At 38.9% G+C, this 26443-nt stretch overlaps 1 protein-coding gene across 1 annotated transcript; it reads left to right on the top strand.

Annotated features, from left to right (window-relative positions):
- The first annotated feature begins 898 nt into the window (after window positions 1-898).
- On the top strand, window positions 899-26443 carry LOC100710548 (major histocompatibility complex class I-related gene protein). Its single transcript, XM_019350670.2, has 11 exons — window positions 899-1053; window positions 1675-1938; window positions 7060-7338; window positions 10250-10570; window positions 15273-15345; window positions 15742-15899; window positions 16611-16886; window positions 17443-17772; window positions 18086-18175; window positions 25613-25630; window positions 25749-26443. Exons 1-11 carry the CDS (start codon window positions 996-998, stop codon window positions 25799-25801), a joined length of 1920 nt encoding a protein of 639 aa, XP_019206215.1. The 5' UTR covers window positions 899-995; the 3' UTR covers window positions 25802-26443.

The raw sequence follows: 26443 nt of genomic DNA, 5'->3' as shown, positions 1-26443 counted from the left end.
GCTACTAAAGGCAGTGGATCCCTCAGCAGCTGGATTACAAAGAACACAGGTAACATTAACACATGTACCAGTTGTTGGAGAGGTATCCCAGTATAAAAATAATAATAAGCACAACTGAAATGTTTTGCTTCTATAACATTTTTCTCTCATCATTTTATTATAGATTAAGTGTAAGAGTTGTTAAGTGTGGATAATTAAATAATAGTTTATTGCAATAGCAAGTTGTGCCTTGTTCTTAGATGGACAGCAAGTGGAGAGTGATAGATGAAATGAGGGGATGGAAGGAGGAAGAGAGGCAAAGAGTGATTCACAGGCAGAGCCTTGTTTATTTCTCAGTTTTTTGTTGCCTTATGGTTCCAAGCGCTGTCACCAATCTTTGCAATTTGTTATTATCTCATGACACTTGTTTAATCAGCTACCATCTCTCCTATGGACTTTTTAATGTCTACAGTCTCAGATCAACACAGCCCTGCCCTCCAGCACTATCAGCAGCAGGAGCAGCAGCAACCCCTCAACAGCAACATTGTACCCATCAGGTAAAACATAGGCTATGTTTGCTTTGCCTCACAACAGTGATATAGTATGATGCGATCCCATATTAGATTCTTGATGAATGTGTGTTGTTGTTATTCAGCCTGGTTCAATGTGCCCCTTTTTAGCTTTGAGCACCCGCCCCTATAAACGTCTCTGCACGGCCCTGCGTGAAAGGGTTAAAAATGTGCTGGTCAGCGAGAGAGAAATGGACTACTACGATTGGTCAGAATTAGCAGGTGAGAATGTGATAAATGTTACCGTTTTAAAAAGAAGGAAAACACATTCTGTCTTTTTTAACACTGGATGCTAGTCTTGATTTCGAGGACTTTTACTGTGAAAGAAATCAACAGGAAGACGTTATTTTCACACGTACAGTACATAAAACCTAACGGGTCTCTAAAATGGGACCGCTCAGCGAGAACTAACAGCAAAATTATTCTAGCAGTAATTACAGGATCACGATGAGGATAATATGTTTTTATTCGTGTTGCTTCTTTTTGTATTCCACGTCATCCTCAGGTAAAAAGAAAATCTTTTGAACTCATCTGACCCAGAGCAGGGCGTCAACTTTTGCCTTACTTTAAAGCTCTTTTTAGCCTGAATTTCACGAAAATTCATTACTAATTTCCCGGAAAACTGCGGATAAAAACCTCACCAAAACGAATACCTTTTTTATTACTCACTGTGTGATAACGGAAACTACAGCTGTGTTTGATTATCGCCGGCGGTAGCAAAGTTTTTACTATATAAGTTGGTATATCACATGCCATAACATATTTGCCCCGTTGAAGAAGTGTTTAGAAAATTTTTGGCTGAATACACACATTACACACAATTTTATAGATGTTTAATAATTTATTGTCGATGTTACAAACGCATGCAAAACAGCTGCAAACCAGATGAGCAGATTTGGTCAAACATCTTCATCAGAGTAAAAAGAATGAGGTTAATTTTGTTGTTGTTTTGCTTTTCTCCTGTCACATTTGATCACCAATCAAACAGTTTTCTTTAGTCATATTTCCTTTGACTCCAGCGCCAATAATGCTAACTGAATCATACTGAACCAATCATATTTCTGACATTTTCTCTGAATGTTTTATTTACTTTCATTTAACACTAGAAAAATTGTTTTTTCCACAGTGAAACACTCACTGCAGTATCTGGTCACTGCATCCTCTGGAGTCCCAAACATCCCAGAGTATATGGGTGCTATGATGCTTGATGGCATTCAGATGGGTTACTGTGACAGCACCAACAAGACAGTAGAACCAAGACAAAACTGGGTGAAGAAGATGCTTGAAAACGAAACTCAGCTGTTGCAGATATTGACTCAGGATTGCTTTCAGGATCTGAATAACTTTGGGAGGCGTATTTCTAGTCTGAAGGAGCAGTTCCAGAGTGAAGGTGCAGTATTATATATTTTTAGATCAATTATGTCAATTAATAAGCAAAAAGAAAACTAATTGATATAAAATTATTTTGTTAATTATCAGTTAAAGATTTTTGAAGTCTTATTTTTGTTTTCACCAACTGAATCAGCGTCCTTCAAAAAGGACGATGAAGCAATAGTTCGAGACAGTGATTTAGATTTTGCCTTTAAAAGCTTATATATATACAGAAATCCTGAGACACATCCCCACTGAGTTACTGATGAAGGCTCTTAGGGTCCTGTTGATCTTGTATAGTTCTAGTAGTTCTAGGCATTCCAGGATCCATGTGTGGGGCATTGAGTCATAGGCCTTCAGACTGGTCTTGCAGTCTTGGCTGACTGTTCGGTCTACCAGTAGCTGGTGTTTTGCGCCTCAGGTATTCTTGCCCATCCCTTTCTGTGTCCTACTCATGTATTGACCCATGTGCCTGTCCATCTTAGCCGCTATGATGCCTGACAGGAGCTTCCATGTGGGGGTCCTTGAGGATCAGGACTGTCCGGCCTTCGGTTAGCCATTCTGGGTGTCTGTCATCGGCTAGCAGCTGGTTCATTTCTGCTGCCAGATGCTCGTGGAGTGCAGTCAGCTTCTTCAGCCAGTAGGCATGAACCATGTCGGGCCCTGGTGCTGTCCAACTCTTCATATTGGAGACCCTTTCTTGGACGTCTACCACTGTGATGGTTACTGGACCCTGTTAAGGGAAGGGAGTTTGCTGTGGTCTGCCCACAGATCCACTAGCCACTGAGCATTGCCATTATGAGTTGGCAGAGCATATGCGTCTCCCATATGCTCTTCCAGTATTGTTCCGTCTCCAGTCTTGGTGGTGCTGTATTAAACATATTATGTACATATACATATGTACATATTGTTCCCCTGCCACTGAGAGTACACCTTTGCTGGTTCTGTGGAGAACAGCTGGTTTATTCTCCTGCCTTCGATCTCTCTGGTGTACCTCTTCAAGCGGCTGGCCAAGGCTGTGAGTCATTGCTTGGCAGTTTCCAAGGCCTCAGGACAGGTTCCTATACTTCTTAGGCACCTTCTTCATCGCACCTTCCTGCAACTCCGATAGTTGGCTAACCTCCCTCCGTGGTACCTTGACCTTAGCCTCTAGCCTCCTTCTCCATAGAGGGTACTGCCCCTTGTGGCTGTTCAACTTGTAGCCAAGCATCTCACTGATCACTGCTGCCGTATTGTAGATCAGCTTGTTAGTCTTCGTAATGGTGGCTGTAGATATCGTCCGTAGTACTGCATTAACATCATCTAGCAGACCTTCTGAGGGTACTTCACGTAGTCTTGGTAACCAGCTATGGGGGATCCAGGTTTCAAGCTTGGCCATGATCCTCAACGATCCTTCTCCTTTCGCACTTGGGGCTTGGTACTCAGTCTCGGGTATATATATACATATATATATATATACTACTAAAAATAGTACTAAAAATATTTTAAAAAACTACTAAAAATATAAAAACCACACAGTACTTGGTTGAGACATAATATTTTAACAACAAAAGTATAGATCCCCCCCCCCAAAAAAAGGTTTGTTCCAGCTCGCCTCTCCCCTGTTCTGGCTCTAGTGCCCTTTCTGCCAGAGCGTTGGTGGCTGAGACGCAGTGGAGCGGAGGTGTAAGTGCCTGGCTTAAAACAAGACATGTTAGCTGCATTTAACCCTTAGTTACTCTTTATATAGTTAGGTAGGAGTCAGATTACTTTTCTTTTTAGCTGAAAAACATTACACCCAGGTAACCTGCAGTGTTGAAAACATGTTTTCCGACCATGTTTGCTACCCTACAATCCGTCCTACTCTGTAGTAAAATCAGCGACATTTCATTGTCCTGTTACTCCCATTGAAATGTATATAGATTTAAAATCTAAAACTTAAAATTGTCCGTTGTTACCACTGTCCTGTTTGAAATGGAATGAGAGAAGCTGCTTATTTTGTCATATGTGCACGTGCCAATATTTAACCTAAGGTACTAACTAGCTAACTGGCTGGATGCCCATTAACCTTATAACTCTAGTTGTGTGTGTGTGTGTGTGTGTGTTGTGTACAGAGACAGCCAGGTTCATAATGGATATAAGGAAGTTTTTTCAAACAAAGGAGCCACATTCAGGTAACAGTGTAAGATCAAATGATCCGTCAATAAAGGATAATGTTGGATCAGTGTTTCAATATTTATATCTTTTATTAAGTGTACATGTGGTTTGGTTATTTGCCTTTTGGTTGAAAGTACACTGAGAGAGGACTTTTTATTAGTGATCTTAATAGTATTTTTTTTTTCATATTAATGTAATTTTTTCATCTAATTGAATACAATCTATTTGTGTATGATTGTCAGTCCAAAGAGGGAGAGAGGAAAGAGGGGACATGAGGAGAAAGTACAAGGTCAGGAAGAACCAGGTAAGAAAACAGACAGGGAACAGTGACAGGCACAACAGAAACTGTTTAACTGACAAAGAAAAAAAAAAACTAATTTGACTCATATAATCTGGAAGTTTTGTTTACTTTTTACTCACTATGAGCATCATTCATTATTCTCCCCCAGTAATTAGGGTTAGGATATGTATTTTTTTTTTATTCCAATCCATTCTTCTTTTACAGCATTTAAATAACCTTTACCAGATTTAATGGTTTTGTTACAGACTTATCAGAAAAGTGTTTGCTTTTCTTTCACAAATGTGGGGATTAAATTGTGTTAAAATGTACAAAACAGTGCATTTTAGCAGAGAGTTGATGAATTTAAGAATCTTATGATTTAATAAAGAAATTTGCAGACTTGCACTGAGATGGTAAAATTATGATGACTGATAACGGAGACGAAGACAACAGACGACGAGGACAGGGAGGAACAGGGGTTTAAATGCACCAAGGAGACAGTCAGAGGGAACTCGGGACAACTGGAGACATTTAAGGATGCAGGGACTAACAGAGACAGGGAAGAAGTCTCATCATAAAGTTTATCTTGCCTGGCTGGGCAGCTCTCTGGGTGCTCAGCACCCCCAAAGCTCTGATCCTAGAATCACCCCTGAATTAGTCGTTGACGATTTTGATAGTCAATGTAATTGTACCTATTTGACTAATTGTGGCTGCCCTACTCTGGATAACTGTTTTTGTCATGTAATTGGATTGCACTTTGTCAGGCCTCTACCCTAAGACTTGACCAACTTGGGTGTCCCACCTGAAGGCTAGGCTTCTGCTGGTCTAGCTTTTATGGTCACTAAGGCACGTAAACCCCCTGACCGCGTTAAGGTGGCAATCCCTCTGGAAAACAGAAAAGTAAAAAAAAACAAAAAATAAAATGAAATATTGCTCATCAGATTCTAACAATTAAAATAGAACATTTACCTTAATTGGATGACCTAATTCAAATAAATTTGCAAAATGAAGTAAGAATAAAATAAGACCTCTCAATATAGCCAATACTTACAAAACTAAAGAGGGTTGGCATAGTAAAAAAACTACATAAATACCTGTTTATCGTGGTTTCATGGAAAATCAAATTAACAGACAGACGTTAAACCCACATCATTGCCTGCCGTAGCTAAACGGGAGAAAGTACGCTCTTCGCAGCTGCACTTCATCTCAGAGGTAGGTTAATAAATTGGATTTAACCTAACCACAATATTTTGACATGGGTTCTTTATAAAACTTGAGTCTAACATGAAGGCAGTGGCAAGATGCGTTGCATGGATGTTTACCTGGGGAGAGTGGCAGTTCTCAGTGCTGTGTGAGCCTGCACACAACAGAGCACGGAGGCATAGAGTGAACGAGGCTTGAAACATATCATCTCATTTGTGCCTTTTCCAGTGGATTTTTCAGCTACTATAATAAATCTTGTCCATATTCAGTTTGTGGGTAATCTATTATTTTCTTTCTCAACTTTTAAAAGTTTGACTTAAGGGGGCAAGATGTTTGTTTAAGGGGGCATTGCCCCCTCTTGCCCCAGCGTATAGCCGGCCCTGGTGTTGCTGCTTTACCAGGTGTAACAATTAAGTTTAGCATCCAGGCATCCATGAAAATAGAATTTATTAAATTTAACGGAGTTCGAAGTTAACAGGAAGTTAGCTCGCTAGTTTCCACCTAAACATGATATACCATGTTCTGACTGAGAAATTTGTTGAAAAATTAAAACGTACAGCTCTGCTATCACTGCCAACATAAATTAAGACAGAAAACTAAACAGCAGTGATGTTTTTAGGGTTACTGAAGTTGCACTAGCTGGTATATAAAGATGTGCTACGTGAGATAATCCATCCACAATATGAGGTTAGTCATTAATATACTGCAACAACATGGGAATAGAGCAGCTGCGAGAGAATTCAACGTGAATGAATCAATGGTACTGAAGTAGAGGAAGCAAGAATGAGTTGAGTAAAGTTTGACTTATCTGACTGTTTTGTTTCGCTTAATGCGCCGTCAGTTTCTGTCAGTTTCAGTCAGTAGTCAGTTTCGATCTCTTGTTTTTCTTTTAGTCTTGACACATTAAGCCTACTTTTACATGTTGCAGAATTCCATCACCTTCATATTCATATTTTATTACTTATTCTTTTTACCTCCTTTGTGGCTTTGTGTATATTTAGTTTAATATTTGTATCTCATGATTCATTCTTGTTGTAGTTAGTATTTACTTTGTTGCATGGTTGCTTTAGTTTATTAGAAGTTTAGAACTCTTTTCTGTGGTTTCTTGTGAATTTATTATATTAACTTCAGTTTCAGTTCTGGTTAGTGATGTACACGTTGCTTCTGCTTAGTTCACCTTTGTGTCCCAGCCTCGTCTGCATTTCTCTTTCCTTGTTCCCCTCTCTAGTTCTTCAGTCCTCTATGTCAATTTAACCCTCGATTCCTAATCAGTTTTGGCTTCTTGTTTTATTTTGGTAACTGTTATTCTCAGTTTCTTGTGTTACATTTACTTCCTCTGCCCCAATATTTATACTTTCCAACCATGCATCCCACGTGTGCTCTCCTCTCACTATTCCATGAGTGTGTTTGGGTCCACATCCTACCTACCATGCATCATATCCATGACGCAGTGCATCCATGACAATGTGCAATATTTAAATAATATATTGCTCTCTCTCTTTTCTTTGTTTCTCTCTTCAGGTGTCCACATTTTACAGAAGAGAGAAGGCTGTGAATGGGATGAAAATACTGGAGAGGTGACTCGATTTTCACAGTACGGTTATAACGGAGAAGACTTTGTTGAGTTTGATCTGAAGACACTGACATGGATCGCACTGAAACCAGAAGCTAACATTACTAAACAGAGATGGGATGATGACAATGGTAGAACAAAATACAAGGAAAACTTCCTCACTAACATTTATCCAGAGTGGATGAAGAAGTCTTTGTCCTATGGGAACAGCTCCCTGCAGAGAACAGGTAGAGTCACAGGACCTGATGTGGTTTCATGGACGCAGTAGTGTTTATTTTGTGTTGCATGGTCTTCCAAGAAATACAGTTGTATGACGAAACATTTTGGGATTAATTTTGTATTTCATCATTTTTGTTTACAAAAAAACAATACAAGAACGCATTATACATTTTCATAAATTAAGAAAACCACGTGCAAGGGTAGTTGTAGATAATATAACATTTTAAAATATTGTAATGAAATCAGTTTCACATTTTTTTGTAGCTCATTCCATTTAAAGGCAGCAAAATATTTTAGTTTAGCGTAAACAAGAGGTACACCTAATGTTAAAATATACTGTGATGTGTTTTCAGATCCCAGTTATCTCTGTACAGAACTCTGGATCGGCTCTCGTTCAAGGGGTCAGAGTCTCTGAGCCTAGGAGTATTACCACTATAGGTACCACAATAGAAACTAATTTAAACAGATGGTGTTGGGAATTCACCTAGCAACTAACTACCTCAATCTGAATTTCTACCCTGCTGCCCCCTAGGTGACGCACCCTACTAGCAACCCTGAATAAGGTATAATCGGCAGCCAATCTAGGTACTAGTGGTAGAGATGAAGATGGAGGCTTGAATGGAGCCTGAGTGATGAGGGAGAGACAGAGATGGGGAGGAGGTGGATTGCATCAAGCTGTCTGTACGGGAGACTGACAGATGCGCAGTGAGATTTAAAGTACGAGGAGTGAAGACTGATTGGCCTGACGAAGGCCTGGAGAAAAATCATTGGTTTAGACCCACCATGTCACAATTAGCTTCACAGTGCGGGAAAATGGAAGTTATGTAAAGATTAGATTAGTCACTAACACATAGGAAGCAAATAGATGACTACCTTCCTTATTGAATTTACACATAAGCTTCATTACATTACTTCATTACTGAGCTTCTGATTGTTTGAGTCCATTTGAGTTAATTGGTGACACACCTGTGGATGAAAATAAAGGCACACCCCAAACACAGAGCCTCTTTCTTTGACATCATGTGAAAATCAAGAGAAATCAACCAAGACATCAAGAAAAGAACTGTCAACCTCCACAAGTTTGAGGTGCAATTTCCAGATGCCTGAAGGTCCCACGTTCATCCAATCAGACAATAATATGCAAGTATTAAAAAATATGGGAATGCACAACCGTCATACTGCTTGGGAAGAAGACAGATTCTAAGCCCCAGAGAGGAACGATTTTTGGTGTGAAAAGTGTGAATCAACCCAGCACAGGGAGACAAAAATTTTAATTTCTTGAGACATGTCCTGTGGTCTGACGAAACAAAATTTGCACTATTGGCCAATGATAAACTGTATATTTGGAGGAAAAAAGGGGGAAGCTTTGAAGCCTCAGAACACCATGCCAACTGTGAAGTATGGGGGTGTTAGCATCATGTTGTGGAGTTGTTTTGCTGCAAAAGGAACTCATGCACTTCACAAAGTAGATGGCATCATGAGAAAAGAAAATTATTTGGACATATTGAAGCAACATCTAAAGACATCAGCCAGGAAGATGAAGCTTGGGGGCAAATGAGTCTTCCAAAACTAAATAAACTAAAACTCTTTGGCTTGAATAGCTTGTTCTGTTTTAAATTACAAATACAATTTACAATTATAGTCACAATTGTCGATGGGGCATGTAAAGAAAGCGACTGGACTTCTTTAAGCTAGGGGAAGACGTTTCACCTCTCATCCAAACAGCTCCTTTAGTTCTAAAGTGAAATGTTATTAGTATTTAAACCTTAGTGGGGGTTAACCCACATGATTATAATCATGTGACTCAACACATGACCCAAGTTGCGAAAAAAGGTGTGGGTCATGTAAGGAGAAGAAAGGTATTATTGACTGAAACAAGCATTCAATATTTATTATTTACTGTTACTGATGCTTATGTTGGTTGTTTCTGTAGTTTCCTTACTGTGTTGTTTTCTTTTTGTTTGTTTTTTTCAGCAGGTGTCGAAGCAGATTTTCAGTGTCTTAACAGTGTAAAATCACTAACCAAATTATCAACTTGTGTTGGAGTAGCCCAAGCCACCATTCACATTTTTGCTTTTATACATTAAACACCTTTCCTCAACCTATCATGTGACCTATTGAGGCCACATGACGCAAGATGTGAGTAGGGTTTGAGGCACCTGGGACTGGATCTCCAAACTACATTGTAGATGACAAACAGTTGGTGTCGTAAGCCACCCCCTTTTTTCATCAGAAACCTCTGGTAATAATGACCCATGTCTATTTTTTCACACTTTGGCTCATGTGACGAGGCACATAATCAATAGTGGATCAATGACCGTCTTAAGGGACAGGGTTTAGATACCTGAGAATCTCCACTATTTGCCCCATGGTCATGACAATTTGCATATTAATGATCATGAAACTGACCTCACGGTCCATTGTTATTCAGTGGTGCTAGTTTCAGTCATTATGCAAATGTACTTTTTATTTATAAGGTTGGGGAAGCCTGCAGTCAGCTGAGACTGTGAAGGTCACTTGGATGAGTGACAAAACATTTCTCCCACTGAAAACGCTACGTCCAGATGAACAGACAAACTTTTGGGGATTACTTTACCTGGATGATTGAGCATGCATCAAGACATCTCCACCATTTGGTTTCTCAGATGAGAGCTGAAACGTCTACAAGAAAGTTAAAGTCCAGTTGCTTTCTTTACAAGCTTCATAGACTACCATAACTTGGAAGCCTGAAAACCTACACAGAAAATCAGTCACAATTATTTTCCGCTCGTACTATAATGTTTTATATCTAATGCATACACTGTACATTTCCTCCTATTGAATTTCTTCTTTGTTTTTCTTTGTATCCTCATCTGGTTTATTTTCTAATTGCTATTTCTTCCTTCCCTCTGCCTGCGTTGTCTCCATCTGTCTCTCCAGTTCTTCCCTCAGTGTCTCTTCTCCAGAAGACTCCCTCCTCTCCAGTCAGCTGCCACGCTACAGGTTTCTATCCTAACAGAGTCATGATGTTTTGGAGGAAAGATGGAGAAGAGATCCATGAAGGTGTGGATCCTGGAGAGATCCTCCCCAACAACGATGAGACCTTCCAGATGAGTGTTGATCTGAATGTTTCATCATTCACACCTGAAGACTGGAGCAGATATGACTGTGTGTTTCAGCTCTCTGATGGTGAGGACGTCATCCTCACCAGGCTGAATGAAACAGTGATCAGAACCAACAGGGGAGGAAAAAATACAAATGGTGAGAAAAGCTCATTTAATTCATTTTGTTTCCTGTTACTGTGGATTTTCTGTAATTCAGTGTTTTGTCCTGTTTTTGTTTGATCTCAGGCAGAATAGCTGCTACTGTAGGAATAACTCATGGAGATCCTGTTAGAGTTGGAGGAAATAAATCAGTACTTGTATATAATAACTGTGTCTCTTTGATTTAAAATATGCCCAGTGTTGGTGCTGATAACATCAGTCCATTCATCCATTTACTTCTCCTCCTCCTTATCAGGGTGCTACAGTCTAAAGACATGCAGTTAGTGGGGTCAGGTTCATTGATGATTCTAACTTGCCCATAGGTGTGAATGTGAGTGTGAATGGCTGTTGTTAATATTCTTAAGAGAAACTGTTTTGACAATAATCCTGACAGTGATACTGGAACTTACATTTCAAAATGTAAGTGTTTCTAAATAATAAAACCCTTGGTGTTTAGTTCTGGCCTTATAATTGAGGAGCTGAATATGCAGAAATCCTGTCAAAGGGTTAAAAAGTCAGCCACCTAATTTTAGTGTGCCTGCTCTGCTTAACTGCAATATGTCACGGTATCTGAGTATTGTATAGTGTTACATGTGTGATCACATCTGTAGATCTTGACATAGAAATTATGCTGCCTTCTCCTCACCAATGTGTGATTTACAATTTAACTACATGATTTCTGACTGATCAGAGGAACCCTCGGACATGATGATCACCATCACTGCTGCAGTGGTTGTTTCTGTTGCTCTCGTCCTCGTTGCTGCTGTTTTTGCTGCTGTTTACAAGAAAAAGAAAGGTGAGAGATTCTGATGAGCTGATGCTCTGATACAGACTGCAAAGCTGAACGTCTCTGACATTCTTAAATATTTATTTTTTCCTATTATTTCAGAAACAAATACTGAACAATGTAAGTAAAGTGTTTTTCATTGTCACTCTGATTTTCATTGATATTAAGCCAGTTCAAGATTAGTAAGACTAACAGTTTGTTTTGGACCCTACAGCTCGAGACAACGCCTCTGATCTCTCTACAAGACTGAATCCAGAGACCGCATAGACAAACACAGCACACTATGGACATTATGGACAAATACAGACATCTTCACCTACATCAGACCTTCCCAAAGTGTGGGGCCTGCCCCCTAGGGGGGGCGCAGAGCCATTGCAGGGGGGGCGCGGTATGAAAAGGGAAAAAAACAAAAAAAACAAGGCTTGGACGCTGCTAGCACGGGGCGCCCACACAAACGCAAAGCAGGAGATGAAGCATAGCTGAATATGTTTCCAAACCAGCTTCATTCTAAGCCAAAGACTAGAAAATATGGTGCAGCATATCTTCCCTCTGGTTTCACCTGCACAAGTGCCAAGGTAGGTCTCCCCTGCAGAATTGGTTTTCCCTTCATCGGGAGCAGCGCTGGGCTCTCCAAATCACGGACAAACAGTATCCCACATTCTTGATTTTTAGTTCATAAACACTTCTTGTAATGACTAACTACTCCTGACATTTTGGACATGTTAGCTCTTTATACAGTAAAGTTACAGCGGGATACAAATAATATCAGGCTGATCCTGCCACGATTTGTTCCCCCTGTTCAAATCACGGACAAACAGTATCCCACAGCTGTTTATGTTTTTAAACCCATTTTGCACAGAGAGGCATTTTTTGAAAATTGTATTGATAGTAATGTTGAATATTATTACACAGGGAAAAAACAACTACACGTAAAATAATTACACCATGACGCCTCTGCCTTTCTAAATGGAGGGACAGTAACTGTGTGTGTGTATGTAAGCGTGTAAAACCTGCAGATAGTCAGATTAACAGTATTTTGTCTCTGGCATTCTGCAATTCATCTCATGTAAACAATAACGTGGCGCACAGCCTGACGTGAAAAGAGGCAAATACCTTTGACATTGCGACGAACTCTGTATTCCTCGTTGACACGTAAACGCAAAAAAGGAGTTTTAAATAATCTCCGTTTTCGGTGATTCGAAACGCCGTTTACGTGTTGACGAAAAGCCCAAACGCATAGAAACAGCTGCGTTTTCAAAAAATACCCGTGTAGGTGTGGACGTAGCGTAAAAGAGTTAGTAGTTTAGTTTCTTACTACCTGTAATTTATTGCAGATTACTTGTATTTACTTAATTGTTTACTAAATGTTTGAGGTGTGAAATAAACCGCAATGGAGCAAAATATGGGTGTGTGTGGTTGGAGGATGTGTTTGTGCGCGCGTGTGTGTGCGTGCGTGTGCGCGGGGGGGGCAACATTTTTCTTGTAAAACAAAGGGGGGCCTAGCAAAAAAAGTTTGGGAACCACTGACCTACATAATAAAATGTTTTTTGTTTTTTTTCCATAATGACAGGTATTTTCATTTCTGGTATTTTTGTATCCAGTATGTGATTATTCTGGGTTTCTTGTTTTGTTCTTCTTTTTTTTGGAAAAGACAAACCTGGATCTACTTTTATGCAAAAAACACTAACCACCTTCTAAACTTAAAATTACAGTTATTCAACTTAATTTATGTATTTTATAAATACCAACTTATCACTATATATATAGTTAGGGTATATCCATTAACACTATCTGATCTCCTTTATCGTCTACAATCCCGGGTTGGTATTAAAAAATCTGTGCTAGATGTATTATGTTCTTACCTAGGGATGGGAATTGATAAGAATTACTTAATTACTCCCAGAAGAAATTAATTATTTATACTATTGATTATATCATTTTCACATTTCTCTATAAAATAACCTGAAATGCATAAATACCATTTAACAATAAAACCTACAGTTTACCTCGTGAAAAACCATTATCCATGTTATTATTTTTTAGAGCTTGTTCTGTACATTTATGTCTGTCACAGGGCTAAGAGAGATTCTCACTCACACCTGCAGCCAACTTAGTATGACTAAATAACCTTAACCCACACATGTATTTGGACTGCTGAGGAAGCAGGAGTACTCAGAGAGAACACAGTCAGATGCAGGGACAACATGCAAGTGCCGTACATAAAGGCCTCAGACTAGACTTGACCGGAGGGCCATGCTGCTCAAGCTGTTAAACATGTTTTTAAGCTAAAATGAAATAATTATTTTGTTTCTGAAATGCTTTTAAACTGATCTAATCTTAAGTCGAAGCAAAATTATTTTTCTGCAGGTGAAACTGAGAATATATTATATAAACTGCTTTGGTTTAGACAATGTGTTATACCAGGGTTTTAACCAGCTGAAATAACAGATATAAAGGTTTGCTTTGTTTATTTGTCCCAAAGATGGTACAATGACACTAGTTTGCTAGTATGGGACACCAATGGGTTATCAAAAACCTCTGAAACCATACAAGCCAATAAAATATAAAACCTAACACATTTCAGAGAGATTTATATCCACGTGTGACACATTATCTATATATACTAAAAATAAAATTAAAGGGAAGTGTTAAAATGATAAAAAGAATATTAGAATAGCAGTCAAATACTAGTTACATCAGTTAACAGGGGAACTATTTCTGCATGGAAAATGGACTGAAAGGCAAACCAATAAACAAACATACACATACACACAGAAAAACAATTAAAACAAGCACACATTCAACATGAGCAGTGTGTTATGGTCTAAAGAACAGTTATGTCATACAGCTATAACACATTAGAGCCAGAAGGCACCTGACTAGTTAACTGGTATTCTCTTAGCATCCTAACAAAAGTGGTACTCGTGAATAAAGTTACCTTGGTGTAAAAGTTCAACTTTCAGACTACATGCTAATAGTGCTTATAATAAAAATGCATGTTAAAAATGACTACTGGGAGAATGTTTTTACTATTAAAGAAAATTATTATAACGTTGATCATGTGAACCACCTTCAGTTGGGATGCAGCGATGAGAACCTTAACAATACAGTTGCATTATTTATCCACCAGGCGGCTCCAACTATTCACATCTTGCTCAAGCACATCAATGTTTTCACACCTATATGAAACTTATAAGGAAGTTAGATCTAAATGTCTCGCCAAAATCTGTAATCATTTCAGACATCTTGTTGTTATGAATGTGAATCCAACCAATCGGGTCAATCAGGTTTTTTTCTGTCTCTATCCCTCTATCTAGCCACCTGTTTATCAGGTAAAGCTGTGGGACACAAATAATCTTTTAAGTTTTAAGTTTTGTTTTGTTTGTTTCCCATTCATTCTGGAATTATAAACTGAATAAAAGTAGGTAAACTGCGTCAAGTATTTGTTTTCTTTTGTATACCAATTTGTATTTCACAGTTTATCATGGGGTTTATTAATTAAAGGTATTCTACTTTTTGTCATTAGTAAGACTTCTGCAGGTGTCAAATTGAGTAAGTCCAGTGTGTCACATTCTGTGTAAATGATGTGATTTGGATTGGATAAGCAGAAGAGAATTCTTGGATAGATGAATGATCTGCTTTGGCTTTTAACTACAGACAAGCAAAGATAAACATCTTCAAAGAAAAATACCCTGAGCATACACTTGAATTGTGAAAAGGTCCCTATTGAACACACAACCCAAAATAACTCTATACAGCAGTCAAATTGAAGTAGTGTTTGTTAAAACAAGAGCTGTAGGGAATCAGTCCAAGTTGAACATGCCTCAGATACTCAGAATGTAATCTCAACCAGGAAACGTCTTTGGGCTGAACAGACACATAAAACTCTCTAACTCTTCTCCCACTTGTTCAGTTCTGTGCCAGCTCTCTAAACATGATGAAGAAACCTATGGTTCTCCTCCTCCTCTGTCATGCTGCATCTGCAGGTAAGATCGTGATCCATTTTAACAAGTATATTAGTTTGGAATTTGCTTAAAATATTACGCTGGAGGTTTTTAAAGCTAATCATAAATTAGATGATGTGTAAACAGTAATAATGTGGCAACTGTGACATTAACCAAAAGGTATGCGTAGTGCTTGTTATAATACTGAATTCAGTACAAGACGGTTTAATATGTTTAATTCACAATATACTGAGTATAATGTAAGGACATTTCAACTTGTCACAACTCTGAATGATGTTTAAATGGCTTAAATTCTATTTGTCCCACAGCAATACACTCCTTTAAGATGTATTTTATGATATCGTCTGGAGTCCCAAATTTTCCTGAATATTTGGCAGCAGTAAATGTTGAGGATGTTATGATTGCTTACTATGACAGCAACATGAATGAACCTGAACCCAGACAGGACTGGGCAAAAGAAGTGAAGAAAGAGGATCTCCAGCTATGCACAGAGCATGGTCAGATGATCATACTTTATCAGCAGATGTTAGAAGTTGCAACTGCCAGTTTCAAGCAGCACACAAACCAAACTAAAGGTATGTTAATAATTACATGTTTCCGTGGTACATTTACTTGTATTCCTTTTTTTGTTTGATTTTTTTTTAGATAGAACAATTCTAAGGATGACTAGTGCAAAGAGAATACAACCACTAAAACAACAGTACCATGTGCTCACACCTCAGCTTGCATTGCAATCCTAAAGGGCAAAGTTGCAAAATGTTATATATTACTTGCACTTTTAGTCTTACTGTGCTACATGCAAAGAGCGGTGAGGAAGCATAATAGCTCCCTGTAAGCATACCTATGACCTGAAAAAAGAAAAGAAACATTCTTCTGTTCAAATCTTTTAAAATGTACAAAACTGCTTAAATTTCCATACTGTACTGTAGTGTTAAATATAGCTGATAACAACAGCGTATAAGACCAAATAAAACAAGTTTTCAGGTGATGTTGTGAGCATTATCAGCTAATCATAAACATGTTAACATGAGCATCTTGATATTAGCGTAACAACAGGGTGCAACTGCTAGCATGGCTGTGGAGTCCAATTTACTTGACTATTTGCAGTCTTGTCACATTTGTGACAGTGCGATGATTGCTACATAGTCTGGAAATTGGGATTGGGAGATGATCATTAGGCTATGATAAGTTACTGTTATGAAAATATGCACTATAAGTGTAATATCAGTTACTTTAAATTGTGTTGAACCCTGAATAATAGTTCAGTCTCTCTCTCTCTTTCTCAGGTGTTCACATAATCCAGGAGTTGACTGGTTATGAGTGGGATGATGAGACTGAAAAGGTCACTGGGATTAAACAGTTTGGTTATAATGGAGAAGACTTCATTGCACTGGACATAGAAACAGAGACATGGATCTCTTCAAACCCACAGGCTGAAATCACAAAACAAATATGGAACGCACATACCAATAAGGGGTTTTGGAAGAACGTATTCGCAACTACTTTCCCGGCATGGTCCAGCATGTACATGAATTATGCTGAAAGTTTTGTGCATAGAAAAGGTACAGTCACATTACACACATATATATGTGTGTGTGTGTGTGTGTGGAGAGAGAGAGACAGAGAGAGAGAAAGAGGTCAGAACCTTTCAAAAAATACATCTTATAATACTTTACATATTTTAATGAATAAAATATGTAAAGTACTGTCATTTACTCTTTTTTTGTTTTGTTTTGTTTTTTACTGTTTTTAAGTGCAATCAATCTTTGTATACTGCATTTTTTTTTTTCAAAAAAATGTTAGGGTTAATAAAAAGTTGATAAAATGTTGCTTCATTTGTGCATGATGATATAATTACAGAAAATACTTTGATGTCTGATTACTGTCATTATAACATGCAAATAGGCATGTTTAACATTGCCACATAATCATTACCATTTCTAAGGTTTTACATATATTTACATATCATATTACATACTATCATTTTCCTCCACAACATTTTTGACATTACATGAAAGTCTAACTGGTGCCCAGTATCCAAGGCCTATGAGTTACAAGTAGCTCAAACAATGGGATGTGACACTAAAACTGTTGCTGTAACATAGAATGTCTCTCCAGTTCCCCCTTCAGTGTCTCTCCTCCAGAAGACTTCCTCCTCTCCAGTCAGCTGCCACGCTACAGGTTTCTATCCTGACAGAGCCGTGATGTTCTGGAGGAAAGATGGAGAGGAGATACACGAGGATGTGGACCACAAAGAGATCCTCCCTAACCATGATGGGACCTTCCAGATGAGTGTTGACCTGGATATTTCATCAATCGGACCTGAAGACTGGAGAAGGTATGACTGTGTGTTTCAGCTCTCTGGTTTTGAGGACGATGTTGTCACAAGACTGAATGAATCAATCACCAGAACCAACTGGGACAAACGTAAAACTGGAAATGATGAAGGTGAGAAAAACAATACTGTGAGATGGTTGTGCTTCATTTCAGTTGTAATAACAGGGTTGATTGTCACATTGCCTATTCCTTGATACCCATTTTGAGCCAACACTTTATTCCTAGATTTGATAAGGAATGGATATTGAAAGATGTTTCAATGATCAGCAATTCATGCGAAAGTAAGAATTGTGACAACCAATCCCAGGTCTATCCCACTTTATATTTATTACCTCACGCCAGTTTTTGGTTTAGAGGAGAACGTTTTCTTATAAACTGCTTCATGCTTCATCTGCAGATGTTTGTTGGTTTATTTGTATTTTAGACAGATCCATTCCTATCATCACTGCCATGGTTGTTCTTGTTGTCATCGTCACTGTTGGTGTTGGATTTGCTGTTTACAAAAGAAAGAAAGGTAAGCAGTTAAAGAGTTGAGCTGGTGTTCTTTACCACTGTGCAAAACTGAAGATAATAAAAAAACAGCAGCAGTATTGTCTTTAAGAATTCTCTCTTTAAGAATCAAGATTTGGTTTGCTACATAGATCATGGTTTAGTATAGAAAGGAAGACTTTTATATTGTTAAAAACTCCCAGTTGTTTTAATCTTTGGGCTGAAGGAGGGACAATACTCGGTGTATACATGCTCAATCAACAATATTTTATTTTCATACAATTCAACACTTATGAGCATAAGAACCATCGTGATGGGGAGAGATGCCTGAAGAGGGTCACAGCATGTCTCAAAATGGTGACGGGTTACTCAGCCTTTTATAGCTCCTAGTGGCCCCCACCTATTTGTAAAAGCCTAAACATTCACATGTTTTCTCTCTTACGGCGCCTAAGTTATGACCTCGGCTCCCTGTCTTCATGCTCTAAAGACGGTGGGGGTATGGAATGTAGTCTATCTTCTCCTAACTGCAGACACAAGGTCTTCTGCACACAACATTCTCTTCATGATTCAGCAGTATGCAATGTCAAGAAACAGTGTAACACATTCAACAGTGTCAAATAATACAGGTCAATCCAATAGATCTAATGATTTTCACACTCTTTTAAGTCAGAAGTATAATGCAAACTAAAACTACATACTGATCACACACTCTATATTAAGGGGTATAATATGATCTACAGCAGTATCATAATTCAACTACTTTGATTACAGATATAAGGTAACATATAATAACAGAATAATCTCACAATTCCCTCTCTTGATCTCTTAAAAAGAGATCACTTATAACATACACTCCATCGTTACAAGGTCCAGTTCTTCTCGGTCCTGAGGCCCTCTGTCCCCCTTTAACGGGTCGACCATATGTGGAATGACCTCTGTGTTTAGCAGTTCAGATGCAAGAAAAACTGTGATTACAACAACAAAGTACAGATGACACTCCCATCACTCCCCAATTCTCCCACAGCTTTATTTCGGTGCTCCAGTTTTCCACCCCCATTTTGGTGCCACCTTATACCTTTCAAATGTACTCAGACTAGAACCTCTGTCTAAGGAGTTTTTAACCTTTATTTTAATGCTGCAGCTACCAGTATCTTCCAGTTGGGTGATTCTCAGCTTCTTTCTTCGACCTCTGGGGTTAGACCACCCTTTAGTCGTTGCACAGATCAGGGGATTATTCTGCCCCGATTTCAAACAAAGATCTGTGTATTTTGGGATCACAGCCGTGTCCCCCTTTTTACCAAGAGCCTCTCGAACCTCGTTGGTCTGGTGTTCCTAGATTTTCGCCAACCCCTTCATGGTTATTGCTGTGTTTATGGGATCCATCTTCTCGAGGAGCCCAACAGAAGCCCAAACGCCATGACACTTGACCCCAGTTGCTGTGAAGGATCCTCATCTCCGTGTCCTCATCTGGTGTCTGTTCCTCTCTCTGTAAGAGACAGAAAACCAAAACACCTCTCTCCCTAGCCTTGATAATCTAGTGTTGTTATCCATTGTTCTTCCGATGACGCAGAAACAAATTAACCCTTTTTATTCTAACTTTATAAGCTTAAGTTTTACCATACCTAAATTATTAAACACACAAATAAAGTCATAAAATGTTCATAAAACCATTGTTTGATGTTCAGACTCAACTTCCACTCCCCCCTTTTTGACACACTCCCATGTGTCAATTCACCGGAGCTAGAAAAGGAAGTATCAGAAATTCTTCTCTCGAGTACCGTTGCTCCAGCCTTGTCATCCTGTGTCGGGGAATAAAATCAATTTAATTCTCACGTTAGATCTGTTAAACACCTGGCTCTGCCCAGGGACTGCATCTGCAGAACTACCTAGAAACAAAATCTCTGTGTTAGTATGAACTACACATTTGTCACCCCCTTTGTACCCACTGTTTTTAAATCTGTTAATTAGAATCCTTAAACATGAAGTGAACTGTGTCCACAACAAGTCAACACAGCTGTAAATGTGGCCAATTATCAATCAATTAACATTCAATAACAAAATGATTATGCATGCTTTAGTCAACCACTCACCCTGAGGATCTTTAATCCCAGAAAGTTCCCTTCTCCACATGTAATAAAGTCTGTCATCCTTCCATGCCCTGGTAACTGGTCCATCCAGAGCTGTAACATTTTGAAATATACATACAACAAGCCAAACCACACCTTGGTCACACCAACCCTTTTCCCATCTGAGGATGTCCAACGCCATCCTAGTGGTTTGCCAAATTATGATTATTCAGAACTCCTTTCTGTCTCTAAGTTTTGGAAAATTTTATGCTTGTTGTTAAACTTTTAATTAACCTCCTTTGGTGGTAAAAACTGTTGGTGTGGTCAAGTGGGAGCTATAGGAAACAAAAGCTCAGGACAGAACAGTTATCAGTCATGTACTTTATACAAAATTTGCATGTTTTATTTCATATTGATTCTCTGAGTTTAAGGGTATCTTTTACTTTGAATTTAATTTTGAATGTGGCAAGACATTCCTAAATATTGTTAAAGTTTTGGTACTTTTCCTTTATAAACCTTAATTAACTTTTTACAGTGGCCTGCTATGGTTAATAGCAACCTATTCCAGTCATAAGTGATATCAAAAGTTTTCTCCACTGTAGCATTTGGCATTCCCAATAATATAACATGATACCTTAATCAAAACACAGCTAATAAAGCACAGTTTTTCTTAATGCAAACATCAGTAACTCAAAATTAGCAATCAAAGGGTTAAATCTGCAGTTCCACACTCTCATGTGAAGCTACCGTCTCCTCCTCCAGTCTCTCTTATCCTCCTGCTCCTGCAAAAACAAAACAAAACAAAGCGAAACATCCACCCTCTCTTGCCGGCTGGGTGAATTGTTTGTCAGCATTTACTAATCCTAAAGTTCGTGCAGTCTTTGTCTCAGTATCAAGTCAGTCCATCACAGTCCAGTCACATGCATTCATTCACACACATTCATACCAGATGTTGCTGATAATGGAGTCTCACGCGTGACCTATTCGAGCATCCATCACCAGCAAGATGACGTCATCATTTTAAAGGAAACTAGTCCTTGTCTTTTGGACTGGATTGACTCGCTGCAATCCTTTTAGGCTCAGGACTTCTCATCTGATCAGTGTCCCATATGAGTGAATTTCTCCAAAGCCCATTATAATCATGGAGAAACACACTTTGCAACTGTTTACAGTAATAATATTTTATAGCGCTTTAAATTTCAATCTTTCAGGCCTGGATTAAAGAGCTGATTGTTAAATCATGAACTCACAAAATATCACCACCAGTGGATCACACCTCTCAGATGTTCTTATCTCAGTGCACTGTAACAAAAACGAAGACAGACATAACCAACAAAATACTAATAAAATAACACATACTAGGGCCCATTGCAGACATGTCCAAACATAAAATCATCCCTCTCTCGCTTAGAGAAAGAACACAAGCCAAAGCTCACTGATAAAATCAAGCTAGCGCTAAGCAAAACCAAAAAATCAACCAGAAATTCACAGGAAAGTTTTACTTCCTGCCGGGACAATATTGTGTGGGAATGAGAACCTCAGGTACCGTAGCACCTTTGTTCCTCCTTGAATTAAATCTCAATCACAGAAAATGCAGTACTTCGACCTAAAACTTACACTATTAGTTCATCATTTTCACTCTGTGCCACTGTTCCTCACCAGGCTGTGTGAAGCACAGCAAAGAATTCAGTCAAGGCCTTTAGCCGTAAACAGACATCACGCACAGACATTGTTTTCATAGCCAAACTGTTTTAGACCGTATTCCTTAAATCTACATAAATGCAATCTGGGTGACATAAAACACATTTTAAGTAATCAATGGCTTCTTATAAAAATATATATTGGGATGTTTGTGTGCAGCATTTTGCATATCAGCTTAAGCATTTGTTAGCAAAGCATTCTTCATTGCATCAGCGTGTGTGTGTGTGTGTCATTTCTCACTCAATCAACGAGTGCACATCTGTTCATGTGTGTGTTTCTCTTCATTCTGAGTCAGTGTATGTAGATGTGTGTGTTTGTGTGTGTTCATCACTTTCCTGTTCTGATGTCTTGGGTAAACCACGGCCTGAAGCGTGCCCTGGGGTCCTGCCCTCCTCCTTTTCAGTCTGTTTGCGACCATTGCTGCTGCTGCTGTTCAAAGTTCTGTCCATCCTGGTTCTGACCCCAATTGGGGCAGTCCTTTCTCCAATGTCCATGCTCACCGTAGGTGAAACCTGCATCTTCTTCTCCTGTGTTTTTGTCCATTCTGAGGTGCCTTTTGACCTCAGTTGGTCCTTCGGTCTCGGTCACGCCCTTTTTGCTGCCGTGTTGGTCCATCACTGTCCTGCACAGTGTTAATGCAGAGTTATCAAGATCAGCATTCTTTTATTCTGCCTTACTTTTCATTCGGGCTTGGCGGGCGTCTCGTCACAGCTCTGTCAGCTGAAGCTGTCGGAGAATTTTCCCCCGTGTAGTGAAACGGGCCTTAGGTTTAGTGCTCTCCGTCTCTGCTGCATGAGATCGCTTTTCTGCAGCACTGTTGACATTTTTCAGGTTGTTGTTGTGGGTCCAGCTGTTGCAGCGTTTGGTCAGGGTCACGTAGAGGGGAGAGCAGGAGTCCAGGTCAGCCTCGGCTTTCAGGGCCGGCAAAGCAGCCTGTAATTAAACATAAAGAGAAAAAAACAAAAACAAAACAAAACAAAAACAAACAGAAGTGTACGAACAGGAAAATGATTTTGTGTTGGCTGTGTTACAAAGAGAGGGGAGAAACACCGGGCCAGGCCCTGTGTGAGCCTTCTCTCCCCCTTTTTTTTTTTTTTTTCTTTCTTACGATATAATCAACTCATAACCCACCAAGTTGACAGGACAACATGCACATGTTCAAATTTTTAAATTCACAAAAGACAATTTTCTTTCCGTCAGTAATCACTTGTGTTGTTCAATCAGCAGAAAACATCTCACAATTTGACTCTTAACCACCAAATTTGTTGTTTCATCACTGGTTGGTCATACCAGTCTCTTTATTTTCTTTTTCTTTGAAGTTAAGTGGTTGTCCTGCAACCCAGAGGGTATATTTGTTAGTAATGGATAAACTTCATCATTAAAAAACAACAGGTGTATGTTAATTTTTGCTGCTTTAACCTTGCTGGAAAATCTTCACATGTTCATGAGTGTAAGCTGTTTCTTCATTGCATGTGTGTGCATTTGTAGGCAGGTTAATTTTAACTCTTTCTCAAACTAGGCATTACCTTAAAAGGAGCCTTTCTCTCATATTTCTCTGCTTGTGTGTGTTTTTGTTTCACCTTTTGTTGTGATGCTCCGGACGCTTTCCCAACCTCCACAAGTCTGTTGGCCCCAAATTTTATGTGTTAAAACTTCTCTTACTTCCTCCTCTAATTCTCTCCTCGCTGCTGTCTGTTTCCCAGCTGCTGATTTGTGCTGGGTGTGGTTCCCACTACTATAATTTTGCTTCGGCCGCTGTGCTTGTGGGGGCAGTTGGTCCAGGTCCGTAGCTTCCTGTATGAACACACTAAGAGATTTATTTAATATCATTTTCATCACTGTTAAACAGATAAGCAGGCAACACGCCCACCTTGACAGCTTAAACTGCACATCAGTCTCCCAACACATTCCTCTCTCTACTCCTCAATACTTCTCCACTACACACCTCTTACTATCTCTCACTCCTTTTATTTTTTTTAATTAAGATTACACCACAGAGTAATGCACCCAATTATGCCCGTCTGTCTCTATGTGGCTCCAAATTCCCTCTTTGTTCTTAATTTCACGTTATCAGGGGACAGGCACACAACAATTTTAACCACTGAAACGTCACTGAAACGAGGACTCTAACCTCTATTTTAAGAAATGAGGACTCTAACCTCGGTTTTCTTTTGACTAATATAGAACTCAACCTTAGATGACAAAGCATTCTCTTGTTCTGTTCCAGAATAAATGTGAACCCGTGATTACACGGCCGTTCCAGTGTTACTCTGTTATCGTTTGAGGGCCTCAGCTCTCAGGTGATAAACCTGGACCTCCAGACGACGCTGGTCCGTACGCCGCGTCCAACGTACGGTGGGGGAGCCAACCCCAGGGCAAAATTAATTTCCACAGGTACACTAGGCGTCAACCTTAGATCTTAAAGCATTCTCTTCGCACTAATGTCCTCCTAATCACACATCAACCGTCACTGTCACTGTGTTCACAGTTCACACACAGAAACACACCCAGAGCGCGTCTCACACGCAGAAACACACACAGAAACCTCTGAGCTCACCTTTGAAATGCAAGCGCACCACAAGTCAGACTCTATTTCACCTCTATTTCATATGCTAAACTTTGGTTGCGTCTTAGAAGTTTTCCCCGTTTCTTGCAACAGAAGCCAGTCATAGACAAAGTTAAATGTGGAAGGTAACGTGGGCTGCAACTAGACTCAACGTAGTATATTATTAGTATCTTGCTAGAAGCAGTTCCTATGACACACTGGAATTCAGCCTCAACTTATGTTGTTAGTATCTTGCGCCGAAAACCAGACACCGACAAATTTAATGTGAAAATACGTGTAACTCAGCGAACAGATTAATTTGGAAAGCCCAATATGCACATTTGGTATTTATAATACAACAGGCTGTGCTTACCTTTCTATTTAGGCCGGCCCTCTGTTCGCCTCGCCCCACAATCTCACCAAAGGCCAAATCTGCACCTCCTCAGCACACCAAAGATCCGGGTCACCGGGCACCAAGTTGTTAAAAACTCCCAGTTGTTTTAATCTTTGGGCTGAAGGAGGGACAATACTCGGTGTATACATGCTCAATCAACAATATTTTATTTTCATACAATTCAACACTTATGAGCATAAGAACCATCGTGATGGGGAGAGATGCCTGAAGAGGGTCACAGCATGTCTCAAAATGGTGACGGGTTACTCAGCCTTTTATAGCTCCTAGTGGCCCCCACCTATTTGTAAAAGCCTAAACATTCACATGTTTTCTCTCTTACGGCGCCTAAGTTATGACCTCGGCTCCCTGTCTTCATGCTCTAAAGACGGTGGGGGTATGGAATGTAGTCTATCTTCTCCTAACTGCAGACACAAGGTCTTCTGCACACAACATTCTCTTCATGATTCAGCAGTATGCAATGTCAAGAAACAGTGTAACACATTCAACAGTGTCAAATAATACAGGTCAATCCAATAGATCTAATGATTTTCACACTCTTTTAAGTCAGAAGTATAATGCAAATTAAAACTACATACTGATCACACACTCTATATTAAGGGGTATAATATGATCTACAGCAGTATCATAATTCAACTACTTTGATTACAGATATAAGGTAACATATAATAACAGAATAATCTCACAATATTTAAAAATGTAAGAACTGAAATTATCTGTTTTTCCATTTTGTTTCAGGCAAAAGCACCAACTTATGTAAGTATAACATGTAGGGAAAAGAAACATTTTATTTATATTGCAATTGCTATTTCTTTTTTATAAATAAAATCCAATCAATGATCAGTGGACTTACAATGTGTTTTGGATCTTACAGCACCTGTCAACATCTCTGACCTCTCTGAGAGACTGAGTCCAGAGACCACATAAGCAAACACAGCTCCCGGACATACAGTGACATCAAGAGCTTAGAATCAGACTCCTTCATTGTCATTATGTCAAAAGCACAATGCAATTACATGCTGTCCCATTCAGTGCAAAGAAAAGAATGGAAAGCAAAGAAAGCAATATAACTATTCACAGAAATACAAAAGTTGAAAATAAAATTCTAATAAAAAAAAAAATACAGTGCAAATAAATAAACAGATATGTACATTTGTGTGTGTGCTTGAGTCACTATTGATTGCACAGTTTGGACACATCAGTGTTTATTTACTGTCTATTATTTACAATCAAGTTTGTTTGTTTTGGCTTTTTTTGAATAAAGAACTTTTGAAGCTGTCACAAACTCACTGAGGCTGCATGAAAGACCTTAACTCAGTTATGGGACTATTAAGATAACATTTTAGAAATAAGTACAATTTTGTTTTTGTTTACTTCATTACTTTCATTTTTTTCCTCTTGTAAATAAATGTTTAGTTACTAAAAAATACATAATCAATAACGATATTATATTTAAAGTTGATTTCTATGTGAAAAATTACGTTATGCCTATTGTTACATAGTTAAATTGTAATTCATTGTAACTATGCACCTTACTGTGAAAATTGTTTATACGGTCTGTGCACCTTG

The sequence above is a fragment of the Oreochromis niloticus genome, linkage group LG22 (assembly GCF_001858045.2).
Source record: "Oreochromis niloticus isolate F11D_XX linkage group LG22, O_niloticus_UMD_NMBU, whole genome shotgun sequence".
NCBI lineage: Eukaryota > Metazoa > Chordata > Actinopteri > Cichliformes > Cichlidae > Oreochromis > Oreochromis niloticus.
Note: the sequence above shows the minus strand (reverse complement) of the source record. Positions and strands in the feature narration are given on the sequence as shown.

Bases quoted from the DNA above. Each gene is read 5' to 3' on its own strand.
- LOC100710548 (XM_019350670.2), top strand. From the start codon at position 996: ATGAGGATAATATGTTTTTATTCGTGTTGCTTCTTTTTGTATTCCACG. The intron at 15,346-15,741 runs GTAAGATCGTGA...TTACTATGACAG, and splicing joins CTGTCATGCTGCATCTGCAG to CAACATGAATGAACCTGAAC. The intron at 17,773-18,085 runs GTGAGAAAAACA...TTTGTATTTTAG, and splicing joins TAAAACTGGAAATGATGAAG to ACAGATCCATTCCTATCATC.